This window comes from Ptiloglossa arizonensis, chromosome 6 (assembly GCF_051014685.1).
Source record: "Ptiloglossa arizonensis isolate GNS036 chromosome 6, iyPtiAriz1_principal, whole genome shotgun sequence".
NCBI classification, from domain to species: domain Eukaryota; kingdom Metazoa; phylum Arthropoda; class Insecta; order Hymenoptera; family Colletidae; genus Ptiloglossa; species Ptiloglossa arizonensis.
In genome coordinates, this window is record NC_135053.1 from 7,394,555 (window position 1) to 7,411,403 (window position 16,849).

Sequence of the window (16,849 nt, forward strand, 5' to 3'; positions counted from 1 at the left end):
TATCGCAGTGCGTGTGGATGAGTTTTGATAACAACTTGTGTATTATTAGAAATGGATTTCACTCTCTCTACTCAATGCATATAGGACACGTACTAGTACGTTTTTCGTATATTTTTGGTTAAATTTCGGATCTATATCGCTATTTATTTACGGAATAAACCTTTGAATATAAGTACTACATAAATTCACTGAATTTAGAGCTTATTGTATCTTATTTAAATATTCAGTAATATGTTTTGAAGAACAGATAGTGGTGCAACCCACAATCCTTAGAACAATAACAAGGTGTTATGCGTTTTAGGGAAGAGGCGTCTAAGACGAATATATACAAAAAATGTTCTTTGATGGTAATATATCATCGAAGGACTGTTCGATCAATTCCATGGTATGGAATTAAAAAGGATAAAATGAAAATTCATGGTATACCAGTAATTGAAACGATTTTTAGAAAACCGTTTCTAGCTCAATTATTTTTCAAAAATAGTCCACATTACGGAAGCCACACAACCCGCATAAAATGGGTTAAAAATTCTGTCGATCGGGTTTTAATTTGCCCATCTGGATTTGTACGAGTAGATAGGTTTATGCTTCATAATACCCAGTGGAATAATTGACAAACGAATGTAATTTTGTTAGTCTGGACCAACTGTGTACAGCAACTTTATTTAAATTATGACCATTTTCCGGTGACAATCACCATGGAAATAAAGAAAGAATTATTGTCAGAATTATTGTAAGAATTTATTGTCGTTTTGCAATCAATCAATTCGACGAAGTTCGACAGAATAAGTGGAGACATTTCTACTTAACCTATTGTCTATTATACTACTATGTATAATACACGAATTCTGATGTAGTACGTCATCTACTATACACAACAATGCCCAGTATAATGTTGATCAGTATGTTCTGGGAGGTAGAATACTCTACCAAACGGATTATATCTCATTCCATTCGCAAACTACATTGAAGTGGTGCGTTAAACTATCATTGACCAGCATGGATCACGGATACAGAGATGAATGTTGGGAGGGGATGTGACTCCAGCACAAAATAATCTCAACCTCAATGTTTCAACCCTAACTTTGAGTCCTCTTCAGGACATTACACGTCTTAAATAAAAGGACAAAAGAATAATATTACAATGTAACTTAGTATATCTAATAATTTAAAAGAAATATATAATCATAATGTACTGTGGGATTTGAAGTTGGGAATAAATACTGAATCTACAATTGGTAACAAATAATATGTTTCAAATACACGCGACGCTTCTCTTTTGTTTCTCGTCCAGAGACACACTCTACTCTCTTATTCAGAGCGACGGCCTCTTTTATACACCGGGATTTTTGAGCCTACGTGATTTAGGTCAGGAGGATAGTATCATTTCAAGGGATGCGAGAAGCATAGACCGGATACGTTTGTCTTCGAGAGAGATCTATGAGTTGATAAACAGACGTTGGGTCTGCTTCGCATCAGCGTTGCTGTAAAAATCCCACTGTCCCATCAGGTAGCCCTCCTTTGTCATCTCTTCGTTATTCACGACCTGTTATCAATTCCCGCCTAGAGTCGTTCTTTCTCCTTCTCTCACATATACACACTCGTACTCTTGCTAACACCCTACAGAATATAATGTACAGATTTAATATCATACATCGTGACGTGTGTACTTCTTTATCAATTTTAGCAAGAACCTACTGCTTTCGTTATCTGGATAAGTACCGTTCGTTTGCGAGAAGTAGGCACAGTTGTGTTTACATCTCCAGGTGCAGTCCATTAGCTCTCCTAGCATCACAAGCGTTGTTCGCAATTGGTTGAAGACAGTGGCGAAGATCGATGGTAGTCATTTCAAGAGTAAGATAGAATAATTCACGGCAGTACTAGACTAACCTTCGAATGAAAGTATCGAAACAGAATAATTTCCCTACAGTTTATATATTAATTAAAAAATCCAACATCGTAACTTGGAGGGGAATGTACCTTAAAGCATTGGATTGCTACAGAAGAACAGAAAGAAATATCATATACATGGATGAAACGTGAATGGGTAATACACTCTCCTACAAGAATCTGCTGGCAGATTAAGAAAGAGATTTATCAAAGGTGCTGACTAATTTCGACTAATTTCGAAATAACTGCCTTTGTTATCGTTATTGTCTTCGGCCAATACCAGCAATGCCCGTGATTCTACGAGAGCTAATGGGCTATAACTGAAGCGTGGATGTAAATACACCTGTATTTCTTCTCACGAACGGATGTGATGCGTTCTGAATGACTTGTGTCACACACGTCGATAGTTCGCAGATTGATAATCATCAGATGTAGCCGACCCAATCTTTTAATTATTTATAACTTTGAAACAAAGTCTCTACTGTAATTTCATCACTCTTGTATCATATATAATTTAAAAAAGAATACTGAACTCACAAATAGACAGAAAATATTGTACGATATGCATTTTTGTTGTTTCGTACATCTATGTAATGCAAATTTTCAAATAGAATAAATATTTGGAAAATAATATTTTACAATAGCATTTATTTTGAACATGTTTTTCTAAAGGCAGCCACATTATTCAAGTTTTCCTACATACGACATTTCTGATTATTTATTTATATTGTGATTTTATTTTAACGAAAGTATAAAACACCTGTCAGGGTTGTAATTTGATTCAATTGCCATACATATTGGGGAAAAGTCTTGTATTCTATGTGGCGTACATGATACGCTTTCTTACGTGTTTTTTGAAAAATAGTTTAGCTATCGTATTCAAATTGGCAAAATTGAATCTTAACAACTGATCCAAAAACCTACATGAAGAAACAATTCGAAAAGGAAACAGACTTTTTAGGCCAAGATTTTGCAATTCATAAAAGTTTTTTCGTAATATTGGCATTAAAATTGTCTTTGTGTCATTCTAATCGACCGTTTTGTTTTCTTCGACAGATTTACCTTGATAAAAGAGCATTTAGTCGAATTCAATCAATTGGCAATGGCGAATGCAAAAGGCTCTGACAATATGCTAAATAGAGTGATGCCAAAAGACAACATCGGACTTGCCGCCCTACTTAGGACAAAGGAAGCTGCTTGGGACAATGGTAAGTGATAGTTTGAGTCTTCTAATAATGAAAGTAGAAAATGTAGCGACCTATAAACTGTGTACATACGGTTACAGAAATTCATACCAAGTTAGAAGGATATAGCTAGCTCAATGCATCTCGATCTTGCATGCTAACCATCTGAAACGTTCAATGTAGAAAGGACTAACCTACAGACAGGCAACGAATCGTATGAATCGATACGAAATAACAATACTCCGTCGATAACTCCGTGATACTTAAAATTTTAAATAGATTATCAATGTAAAGTTTAAATTATTGTAGCATCGGAAAAATTTAGAATAATTGTAAGAGTAAATGAAGTTTCCGGACGATTATAAGCACGAATAACGAATGATTAGAACGGTGGGAGAGAAGATTGAGAAGGCATTTACATTTGGGTATCATGTGAGAGAAGAGTCAGGCAGATTGAGTGAGTTCTAAGAATGTACGTAGGATTTTGGGTACATGGCGACACGTTACGTGATTACGTGATGCACGTATAATCGCATAAAAGTACAAATCAAAATCTCACTGTGAGACTGCCGCACTGTTACATGGACAGAAGGTAGATCCTTGCTTAAGCGTGATCTTCGCTCTCTGTGATGTGAGAATAGACTACACAAGTTGTACTGAACGAGCGCGAGACTTTATCGTACCATAAGTTTTATTATCGATGGATACTTACGAAATTGAGTGAACAAATAATCAACTGCTTGCGATTTCACAAAATTGCCAACTTAGAGCCACTGTGCCATCACGTTAACTATAAGAGTCACCCCCAGGCGACTCCACTGAAGTGTCATCTGACCATTAAGAATACTAAAAACCTGATACAATGATTCCGTTGTATCACTATGGAATATGAAGCGATCAATCGACGAAAAAAGGCAATGGACCAATAATAAAATATTATTATACAATCGATTTAGCGTAGAATGACCCAATAGCAAAGATTTTTTAATCTTAATCTAGCTATATTTAGATTTGTATGTTTTCTGCAATAATCGATTGCTTTTAAATGTTTCGCTCCTCAGGCCACGAATTTGATTTTTCAATTAACATCTTTTTGATGCTGGTTGTCCTTCTCCATTTAAATTCCATGCGATTTAAAAATCGGTACAATGTTCTTACCGTACAAGGAAAGTTTATTTTTTCTCGAATGACCGCTAATATTTCTGGTCCTGTTGGTATAATTTTCTGTACGGTATAAAGTTCAGAAATTGTTTGTCCTATTATTGCTTGGTTCTCAAGTGAGCAATAAAAGTTTTTTTCGCCCCTCTTCGGGAATTTCTTTCCTGGGGATGATAAGCATTCGTCCTCTTCGAATTATGGAAGTTTGTTTCCGGATCCGACAAATGTTGCTGACGAAAACTCCGACATAATCAGAAGCTCGAATCGTTGCCAACAAAAATGCAGCATTCACTTAAGATTTTAAATGTTTCATATGCATCATATAAAATCTGTCAATTTTGTTTGATTATAGTTCCATCTAAAATTAGTATCTTATTTGAAAGCACATAATAAGTCGAAACCATTTTTTCAAGCAAGTTATTTCTCAAATCAATTATAATAACTTTTGCTTAAAATGTTTAAAGAAGCTATATGAATTTTTTTGGAATATGAAAAACGCGTTTAGTATAAATTATTTGTATTGTATTTACAATTTAAAGTTAATCTAATGCGTTTCTTAACAAGGGTTCAAGAGATATTAAATTTTATGGTTATAATTTCTGCTCGGAATCCATCACTAACTGTCGTCTTTTAACTCAAAAAATGTTTACAGCTCTTTTGAAAATTTAGGTCAAGCGGCAATTATTATTCAGATCAAAAATTATTCATTTTGCAGTTTTTATAAATTTTCTAATTTTTACAAAAAAACAGCAAAAACACATTAGTTTCTCAAGCACCAGCGATTTATATTTCCTTTTAATGCTAAAGTACATAATTTATTTAAAAACCATTCGTTCCCATAGTATAACAAATTGAAGAATGTTTTACATCACAAATAACTTTTATTTTAGATCAATGTCATTCCAATACTTACGATAAATCCATTAACATATGGAAAAGAAACAGTTCAAATAAAATTATCACTTTATTAAAACTTATTGAACAAAACTTAAATCTGATTGATACGCCTAACTGTGTTACGAAATATATTGGTAAAACAGTAAAATTTATTCATTGCAAAATAACAAAAAATTACAAAGATTGTAATAGAATATATGATAAATTTATAAATAAAGTGTCACATGGTTTGGAAAGAGGAAGATCGCTTAAACTTTTTACAGAATGTAGTGAGAAATCAAAGAAGCGTAGAGTCAATGTATTACCACAAAAGTTAGGTGAAAAATTCTATTATGCTGCTCAATTATCGAGAAAATAACTCATTCCAATACAAATATATGGCTTTTTCAATAGGCTGTTCAATAATCGAAGCTTTAACTTTGCGTTTAGATTTAAAATTATCAAATAAGCAATATAAAATTTTACACCGAAACGATAATTGACTATACTCGCAAACTTTTTTCTCATATTCGAAAATTAAAGAATTCAACGAATTGCTTCTGCCAGATGACATTAAAATCACTAAGATGGGTGCGTAAATACAAATACGAGAACTATTAGATAAAATAGCTTCTTCAATACTTGGTGTAATGCCATGTAAAGAATTAAAGTCAGTAACACTTTTAATAAAATACGGGTTTAATAACAGCTCTAGCCATAGCTATTACTTGACAGATGAGTTTATGTTCGTCTCAACAATGATTCCGATTCACATAGTAGATGTAACGCCTCCCCATAAGAAGCCCTCCTAATAAGAATTACCCAGGATTCGACCGTGTGAAACTTTTCGGTCTGGACCTCCCAAAACAGTTTCAGAACATTCCAATAACATAACAGCCTCTACATAAGCTTGCCAAACGCTCGAATAAACCAGTCTGCATTTTGAAGTCAACCTTTCGACACATCGTTACTCTGCCCGTTTTACAGTCAAAATTCATTAAACCTTCTACTACGTCGAGACTCAAAGTATTTTATAAAGTAAAGTTCTTAGTTTGGATTGGTGATGGTCGCGACTCTTACCAATCCATCATTACCTTTAACTAATTGCTCAAAATTCGAGTGTGGCTCGAATCTTTCACTAACAAGTGACAGGGAGATTCGTCCTGTCACATTTTTGGCGATCCTGCCAGGATTCACGAGGACTGCATCGAAGATACTCAGCTGAGGAAATTCTGCGGATCTTCCAACCTGAGGGACTACGTTGTTGAACTCGTCGATCAACAACCACGGATCAAAGAACCACAGGTAAAGGAGATTTTCTAAAATATAGAAATCCTCCCCCCATTATCTCTTCAGAAGACACTAGGGCACCTATAAAAATGAGCCGACCATCCAGAACCAATTCGCTTCTTTCTTTAGACATTTACGAAGATCGACATGATGACACAAGAAATGAGCTTACAGAGACACCGGATGAATAAACTGACAGTCAGTATGAACAAATTAGATAACAAGAGTAACAAGAGAACTGAATACCTGAAGACTCTCGCCGACACAATAAACGTTCAAGCAATTACGGAGGACAAATTGTCAAGAGAATCGGACAACACCGGGGCCCGAAATTTCTGTCTTCAGAGGACGAGGAAGCCTATCTGGACAAGAGGAACATGCAAAGGGCACCATCACGAGTAAACAACGGCGACTAGCAAAACACACAGGCAAGCGCAAAGACAGGTGACGCCATCAAAATTATCGAAACGCGATAAGGACTATATTGGAGTAGAAGAATTTATTCGTTCTGTGAAAATAGCTAGAAACGATTGTTGAGAACCTCAATTATTGCTCCGCATGGTACTAGCAGAGAAAACAATTGAACACGCGAAAAGAAGCATTCGATACTGTGCTATAAATAGTTACGAAGATCTTTACGATACCCTCCATGCCCAAATGTCGTAAACGGTTGCCGCAATCGCTTACAAAATATAAAACAGGGCTTCGATGAAAATGTTTAAGCCTACAGTGCCGGATTCTGTCAACAACTTAACGAATTACCGTCGTTAACCGTCAGAACGTACACACTCAATTTGCGCAAGAGAAATTGGTCAGCTGGTCATTCCCTCAAATTCTCGGAATCTAGCGAAAGCACAAGGAAAGGCCATCGATCGAGAAACATGGATCAAAAATTCGTAAAAAATCGTGACTGACCGCTCACATAACTCATCACCAGCACAAGATATCCCGCTTAAAGTCCACTTCAAACCGCAATGGAATACGGTTCCGAATACTAGAAAACGTCCCTCTTGGTAACCGAATCAATCTCAAACGCGACAACTGTAATAAAATAGGACACACTCGAGCCCAGTATTATCAGCTTCGGCCGAGAAATTTTCTCTTCGGTCAAACTGGGAAATTGTCGACTACAACCACGAAGAACTACAACACACTCTCTACAGATTACCGAGAATGCGAAAACCAGGGAGACTGCTATTGGACACCGGAGCAGGAGTGAACCCGATAAAGGAAGACTTAGTAATTGACGCAAAATTAAACAAAGGACTAAGGCATATTATTAGGCAACAACAAACACAAAATTAACAAATCCACTACCTTACGATCCGTATACCAAGGCCATGAACTTCTAGTTGTTCCTAACGATTTCCCATTAACTGAAGACGATATCATTGGCCTACCTTTTTTAAAAAAAATATAATTACAAAATTAGCAACAAAACTTTAAAACTAAATGATTTTACCATTCATTTACAGTGCACACCATCAGGAGTACAGGTTCCGCCTACCAGCTACACGACTCGAGTTTGCAAAATCCACGATGAAGTTACCAGGGTTTGTTCCCTTAATACCGGTGAGCAAGAAATTTCTACTAATGAACCTCTCGAAAAATCGAAGAGCTTAAACAGAATCCCTGAACTGCTAACAAAATTGCGTACCGAACACATTGATCCTGAAAACCGCGAACCTGTAAAAGAATTATTAGCTCCTATAACGACATATTCTCTCTAGAAACCGATCCCCTACTTTGCACCACACTAACGGAATACATAATCACACTGAAAACCGACAGACCCATCAACATTAAATCATATAGACCCCCTAAGTGCCACCAGGAGGAAATTCACAGACATCCAGATGACATGTTAGATAAAAGCATAGTAGAACCATCAGACTCCTCGTACAACGTACCCGCATGAGTTGTTCCTAAAAAGATGGGCGTATCAGGCAAAAGGAAATGGACGTCTGTCATAGGCTTTAGGAAACTTAACACACATACTGACCAAGACACATACTCTCTCCCGAACGCAGACGAGATTATCCAACACCTGAACAATGTCAAATTTTTTTTTCGCTCTAGACCTATCTTTCGAATTTAATAAAAAAGAACGTACCGTACCACTGGATTCGCAAGCAACAGGCTAGCTTTGGTACTCTTAAACAAAGAGTATGTAAAGAACTCATACTGACATGCCCCAACTTCACTAAAACCTTTATCTTATTCACCGACGCCTCCAATGAAGGTCTAGGCGCTGTGTTATCCTGAGACAGACATCCATGTTGTTATATGTTTAGAACTTTGAATAGCTTCATAACGTAAAAAAATCTTCTTTAAGGCTCATGCGTTGACAATTGAGACTTGAAGAATACAATTACAACATTGAATGTAGAAAAGAGAAGGAAAACACAGTTGCCAATGCACTGTCCCAACTATATCCTGCAAAACAGTTACCTAAAATTATCGACAAGATCCTTTCCATAGAAAAAACCCTACCTTTAGAACCACTTGATCATGACAATACTAATAGTGATCCAGACAGTCGATTCTTAACTGAATACTTAAAATAGAAATAAACTCCAAATGCCTCTTCAATTATATAAATACCCAATAAGCCTCAATGGACACAAATTACTAAGGATATGCTAGGAGAATACAATGAATTTAATGAACTACACAAACTAAAACACACACGGAAATTTCAATTTTCGGCTCATCCACCACACGAATATACTCCCAAAGAAAAACGAAGAATTATTCTAGCATCGCACAACACAACACTTAGAAGAAAACAAAACAATAGCCCGGATAAAAGAAAATCACCAATGGGCAGGATTAGAAAATGACATATATGACTCTAATACACCGGTAGAATCAAATGACAAAATCGCTTTAGACATCATTGGACCCTTTACCAAAACACGAAACGGAAATGAATTCATACTATCAATCCATGACGTACCAACTAAATGTGTGATACTCATTCCTTTAGCAAATCAGCAGGAGCCTTCGACTATCAACAAACTCCCCCCAACATTACATTTACATCTTCTCTTTCTCCAAACACATCCTCACAGACCAAGGAACGAATTTTGTTTGCAAGCTCATGGACTCATTTGAGAGAGCTTTCAAAATTAAGCATATCAAAACCACAAATTTCCATCCGCAAAGCAATGGAGCTCTTGAAAGAACCCATAGCACGGTCAAAGATTTATTGCGAACCTGCACTCTTGAAAAGAATAACAATTAGGATAAAAATTTTAATTTAATTTGCATAGAACGTAATACTGTCATTCATGAAGCAACCGCTTTCACCCATTTTGAGCTTACCTTTGGACATAAGGCAAACATGCCGTCCACTACCTTCACAACTCCCTCACTAACTAAAAGTGAACTGTTTAAACTATAACAAAATAGGCACAAGAAATATCTTAGATTACACTGTCCGACAAACTGCAACTTTTTTTGCCTTTCAATAACCAATGAGTGATTCTCATAGAGCCACACACCCCAAACAAGAATCCAGAAGCCGAATTGCTCTATCACCCCCAGTTTTCGAAAAATACGAGTTTTTATAAAAACCCAGAATTTTTGACAACAATGAGATATTGTATGAAAAGTAAAAACGTTATAAAGTTCTAAAAAATATAAGTGTCAAATACTTTTCTAAAAACTATATTATATGTAAGTTTCATTAAAATCGTCGATTTACATTTAAGTGATGTCCTTAAGTACTATATTTCACATAGAAAAATTAACTTTTACTCATCTAACCATTATATTATAATTCCGGAAAATCCCACTACTAACACAATTTGCAATAATAGTTTCCATTTCGAAATTAGCAAGACGTCAATAACTACACAATGATTACTAACGAAACTGATTGACGTTAATATACAATAATAACATAATGAAGATTGGAGGAAGAATCCAAGAAGTAAAAATGAAACACAAATTGAATTTTAACTGCTCTTTACATAATTTACACATACTAAAAAATCAAATTCCTCAAGCATCAAAGATTGCTCCAAACTTCAATATGGGCACCTACCTACAAAACATAAAAGATCAGCACAGAATACAAACAATAAAAGAAACAACCATTAGCATAGTATACAAAATGGGGTGATGTTCTTTAGGTTTGGTAGATTTATATAGAAAGTAAAATTATTCGAGCTATTTAGCAAATGTATTTCCAAAAATTATGTTTTAAAAGTTGTTGCAACGAAAATCGTGTAACATACCAAGAAATACCAATGCATAATATCGATGTACCACCCGAAGTAAGCTACACCTTTGCACCGAGGCAAATAGACATCAACTCATCACAATCCAGAAGAACATCCATCTTCAGAAGTACCACTCAACCCCATCAAGCAAAGGACCTTACGTTTTGAAGGACCAAAGCGAATCTAGTAAAGGGAGTGTGATGCCTACCGATATGAATTCTAAAAAAGCTCTCCTAATAAGAACTAGTCAGGATTCAACCGTGTGAAACTCTTCAGCCTGGACCTTCCAAAACACCTTTAGAACATTTCAAAAAGATAACAGCTTGTATACAAGCTTGCCAAACGCTCAAATAAAGCGGTCTGCATTTTGAAGTCAACTTTTCAACACATCATAAGAAATGTTTGAAAAGATCCATATACATTGATGCAACATTTCCTCTGGGGAACATTAAAAAATATTGTATACTAGGAAATGCCAACTATGCCACAAACTAATTGTAACATATTTTGCAATCAATTTGGAACTGATAATAAGTTTACAGATTTCAGTAATTTTATTGATTCCAAAGTTACATTGATGCAAATGAACACTTCTTTAAACTCCCCTTCTAACGTAAGTCTTATTGTTTTACCCTATTAGTTATTATCAAATGTCCTTCTATTAGAGGCCATTAGAATTGTATATAATGTCAACACCTGCTATTTTATTAGGAACAGAAAAGTATAACATGTCATTAAAAAAGTGAAAAGGACCTTAAAATTTTAAAAAGCCCTACAATTATAAAAAATTATTATTATTATTTTACGGTTCCTCCCATACAATACAACTTTTATTAACAAAGTTTTGTAATATTTCTAAAAATAACGAAGGTATTCAATGATAACCAAAATTACTGCCCCACTCTGTATGTGCTAGTTTCTATCACTGTATATAACTTTTACACTTCTAGAATAAACAATTATTGGTTTTTGATTGCTTACAACTTAAATATTGTGTTATAAGACAAAGACAAAGTCCTTTTTCCAATGATTTCTATAGCACTTCAATTTTTATCATTATCAACTTTTCATTATTTTTCATGTTTTCTAAATTATTAATTTACTATAATCTTTGTGAGTAATCTTTTGCATGATTCTCTCGATGATTATTTATTTTCATCAATAAACAATTGTGCAAAAGAAATGAGACCAAAAAGTTGCGACTAAACGAGGTAGATATAACTAAGTCAAATCCTTGCATTTGACCGCAGTTCTTTATCTTTCTCAACACTTCTCGAATAAATTACTATTACATTTCTGATTTTTTAAATCATGTTATAAAAAAATATTTTGGTTCCTGATGATTTGCAAAATTCATCTATTTTTAATATTGTTGTTTCTAACCGTTTCTGGGATTGATTGCGTTAGTAGTATTACAACTTAATTACGATGATATAAATTATGCGTGAATGAATGCGTTGTTTTCAATATTTCTACAACGCGCCATCATGTAGAGTATGTAAGAACTATAATAGTATCAATACCAACCAGTACCAAACGTTTAACGTCAATGGTTGAATAGAAATTTACTGCATTATTACATTTTTGAGATACAAGTGAATTTATATAACAATTAGTGCAAAAATGTCAGGCTATACAAACCAAGAGGATTACTGGAGACAACCGTCCCAAGGCCAATATAATTTTGATTCTCCCAACAATTTTGATTCTAACCAACAATTCGAGTTCCAGACATACAGTGATCAACCGTCTGAAAATTATTCCTTGTATACGCAAAAAACTTACCTCAGCCACAGTCAAAGTCCATACAATGGCGGTACGTTTAATCGGGAAGATTTTATAAAAGGAAATTAAAACGAACATATTGCAATCAGTACTTTATATAAAGTCGTGCAATTAATATTTATCACTTTGAATATGAAAGTACAGGTAAAAATGAATTTATAGATGAAGAGGAGGAACCACCGCTCCTGGAAGAACTAGGCATAGATCCTGATCGAATATTACAAAAAACGTTGGCTGTATTAAATCCATTTCATAGAAGAGGACAAATTGACGATGCAAATTATTTACTCCAAGATTCTGATTTAGCTGGCCCAGTAACATTTTGCTTAGTACTTGCCGCTTTTCTCTCAATAGCTGCCTCGAAGGCATATTTTGGTTATGTTTATGGCTTGGCAGTAATATCATGTATATTAATGTATTGTCTTTTGTCTTTAATGAGCAATACCAACAATATAACATTATCTGCAGTAGCATCTATTCTAGGATATTGTTTACTACCTGTAGTAGCACTTGCTGGTTTAAGTATTTTTCTTAAATTACAAGGTCTTATTGGGTTACTTCTTGCAGTGCTCGCAGTTTGTTGGGCAACACTTTCTGCATCTAGATTTCTTTCTACTATATCTGGAGAAGCAAATCAACGTCTCCTTGTTGCTTATCCTTGTGCTCTTCTTTATGGCGCGTTCACATTAATAGTTATATTCTAATAACACATAATAAACTTATTTGTGTTCAAAACATTTTCATATAAAAAGCTTCATTTTCATTAAATATTTGCTCTGTATAAAAAATTTAAATCCTAAAAGTTTTTAATTTGTGAGTAAAAGTCTTATATCGATACCTCTGAACAAAACTATTAAATAAAGAAAAGCACTTCCATTCTAATTCAATATTTTTCAGTCATATTGCTAATAATATGTTAACAATTAGAAGCCTCAATTGATATGTAAACTTTTATCATTGAGTCTTATTCATACATCTTATAAATCATATTTTAAAATAATATTTTATTATATCGTATCAGTTTGAGTTTTTTGATTATTTCTCATCATTTGTAAATAAATTATAATAATCAGCTGTATATTTTATCTTTCAATTTCTCCCTCTTTATAAGATTATGTAGGCACACACATTTTTATAAAAAAATAATACAGTCATAAATTTCTAAAAATGTTCGTTATACATTTATTGTGATAAGTAAATAAATTTTTGCAGTAAAAAAACAATTTACCACATCTAAAGAATTATTACTCCCTTTACTTTTCATATAAATGTTAAATTGAGTAGACAAAAAGGTAGTTCATTTGAAACAAATTTTAAAAACAGTAACTCATTTACATTAGCGAGCGGAATATGTAATCCGTACACAATGATTGTCATTTGTCCTTACATTTATAATTATAATTTACACACAACAATTGTCACTTATTTTCAAACGTAAAAAAATTCTCGCATCACAAGCAAGTTTTAAATTGTTCAGACATTTGGTCGTCAGTAATTTTCGGTTGATATTTCTAATTTAATTCAAACTTAAAAACAACTTAATTTTATATCTAAAAGTAAAATAAAATTTAGCACAATGAATAGCAAACACTTTTATGATTTGAACAAATAGTGTAAAAGTATGAAGACCTCAGAAATGTATCTACTATCCTACTCAGTGACAATATTTTTAATTATTTTTCAACGAAGAGTTCAAAAAATAATACTGGAAACAAACAAATATGATGTTAAAGACAAAAACTTTATACAAATTACGAAGGATTAACTGAAATTATATATTGCGTTATATATTTTAATGAGTTTAGTATAAAAATCACAAAGTTGGTGGAGTAAAGATAAAAGCATAGAGATCCTGTATTTAAGAATATTATGCCCCACAATAAATTTATTATCAATAATTGCTTTAGCTTTTTATCGATAATTGGTATAGTTCGTCAACATTTTGTCGAGAATTATATGAAATGCAAATAATGTTTGTGGAACATCGAGAATAAATAGAAAAAATATGTTTCAAGCACTAAAAACCGTTCAATTAGACAAAGGAGAAGTTACATTTTCAGCAAAAGATCACCATAAGCTCACTATAAGGTGGAAAGATAAGAAAGATTAGTTTTACTAATGACAATACATTGTTTAGATTTTAGTGAGGCGGGAAAAATAAACCGATATGTATACCGAAGGAAAGATTAAAAAAATATCTGCAACAATAGACTATAACAAAAATATGGATAGAACTGATGTTGACGATCAAACATTGAAGAAATTTTATACTATGCAGAGATATAAGAAAACATAAAAAAATATTTTTTTATTTTGTGAACATGATATTATTGAAATATTATAATATATTTTTTTCAAAAATAATAAAAGAGATTGAGCTTTCCATGTTGATAAAAAAAAATCAAGGGAGTAAATTGATGTAAAATGTTTAAAAAACAAAACGACTAAGACATCTATGAATCATTCAATAATAAAATACACTAACTGTCACTTTTCGACACAATACCCTCAACAGCAGTAAAGAAAAGAAAAACATCTAAGCCATGCATTATATATTTATTGTAAATCATATCGAAGGAAAACTGTTTTTAAATGTGGTGTTTGCAATGTATCACTATGTATCAATCATTTCAGAGATTATCATACTAATTAATAAAAAGTCTGATATCTATTCCAAGTTTATTTACTTTTGTTTTTATTATACTGTCCGACAAACTGAAACTTTTTTCTGTCTTTCAATAACCAGTGGTTCTTCCTTGTACAGGATCACAATCTCCAAAGAAGAATTCGAAAGTCGAATCGCGGTATCACTTCCAGTTTTCGAAAAACACGAGTTTTTGTAAAACCTCAGGATTTTCAACAGAAATAAACTATTACATGAAAAATAAAATCATTAGAAAGTTCTAATTGATCTTAAAAAATATAGGGAAGCTTCTCGAATATAGTGGTATATAATTTATTCATTATTTTTGGTTCTAAATAGTTATAAATTAATATCAAAGTTTAAAAAAATTGTTGATGCATGTATTTCACTGCATTATTTTTGTACACTATGTGTAAATAATATTTGGCTTTTTTTTAATACTTCAATGTTCTGTCCTTTTTTCTCATATATTTCTGTAGATACCAATCACAAAACTATAATGTACTCTTGATTAATTTTAATTAACAGAAATTTAATTAGAATTTGTTGTATAGTTGAAAATTTAGTATTAACAACAAAGAGTAAGAAAAAAGAAAAAAATAAATAAAAAGAATTTTTGTTAAATAAAATTTATCAAGAAGTACATAAAAACGCTGTACACACGTTGACACTTTTTTAAAGTTTGACGTTAATTTATAACTATTTAGGACCAAAAATGATGAATAAATTATATACCACTGTATTCGAGAAACTCCCGTCTATTTTTTAAGAACAATTAGAACTTTATAACGATTTTACTTTTCATGTAATACTTCATTTTTGTAAAAAAATCCTGGGGTTTTACGAAAACTCGGGTTTTTTGAAAACGGGGGCTAATAATAAGTTGTCTTATCGTACGACAAAACTTATTGAGCAACCTAGCACAACAATTCGGCTTCTGGATTCTTGTTTGGAGAGTGTGGCTCTACAAGGATCACCTACTGGTTTTAAAAGGCAAAATTCGTGTCAGACAGTATTAATAAATTTGTAAGTAAAAACCTTGGCGACGCGCAGTGTTACGGGCCGATTGTCAGTTGGGCGTCTCTAATTTATGAAATTAGTTGCGTATTAAGAGGCCAATTCAAATGGATTAAGTATTTCTAAATCAAAAATAGAAACTTTTACCTAATTTACATATTTCATAATCTGCTACACCTCGTTTAGTTTATATCAATTCTAGCATACAATTTGATACAAATTTACGTAACTTTTTCTTTTCTTTTATAGAAATTTATTTCGTTCTTCTTTAGCGTATTACTTTCGCATATAACGAAACTTCATTAAATATAAAGCCGAAAATAAAATTTGTTTGTACACATCCGATTCAACTTTTTATATTAGATTTGTATGTTGTATTTTTTTCTAGTTTTACTAGTACGTAATAATTGAAAGGGAAAAAATATATTTACCTATAGAGTAAACAAATAATTTTCATTCTTCTCCTATGCAATACATACAGTAAAGTTTTTTTTTCGAATTTTTAGGTATATAGTTATTACAAACTGGCTTTAAAGAAACTTACAACAATATGTGGTCATAACAAATGGTATATTTAACGTTTTCGTTCATATTTTATGGTAATATTCAAAATAGTATAGTTTAATCTAGAGTAAAGATTACATTAACAATAAAGGAACAAGTATCGAGTGGGAGGAAGAAATGCCGGTCATTGTACGCAAATGTTTTTAAGGTTTGTGATGTAGTTTCTTTAACGAAACAAAAAGCTATATTTTACTTTTAATTGTGCTATATAT

The 16,849-nt window shown here is 32.9% G+C and overlaps 2 protein-coding genes across 4 annotated transcripts in view; both read left to right on the top strand.

Annotated features, from left to right (window-relative positions):
- Window positions 1-16,849, top strand: part of Twin (CCR4-NOT transcription complex subunit 6-like twin) — a 424,494-nt gene that overhangs the window by 402,433 nt on the left and 5,212 nt on the right. For all 3 annotated transcript variants that reach the window (XM_076313825.1, XM_076313824.1, XM_076313826.1), the window contains one exon: window positions 2,947-3,098. In XM_076313825.1, coding sequence (XP_076169940.1) covers window positions 2,947-3,098 — 152 coding nt within the window. The remainder of the gene's footprint in view (window positions 1-2,946; window positions 3,099-16,849) is intronic.
- Window positions 12,095-13,341, top strand: Yip1d1 (Yip1 domain-containing 1). Its single transcript, XM_076313829.1, has 2 exons — window positions 12,095-12,443; window positions 12,575-13,341. The coding sequence occupies exons 1-2, from the start codon at window positions 12,251-12,253 to the stop codon at window positions 13,114-13,116; spliced, it is 735 nt and encodes a 244-aa protein (XP_076169944.1). The 5' UTR covers window positions 12,095-12,250; the 3' UTR covers window positions 13,117-13,341.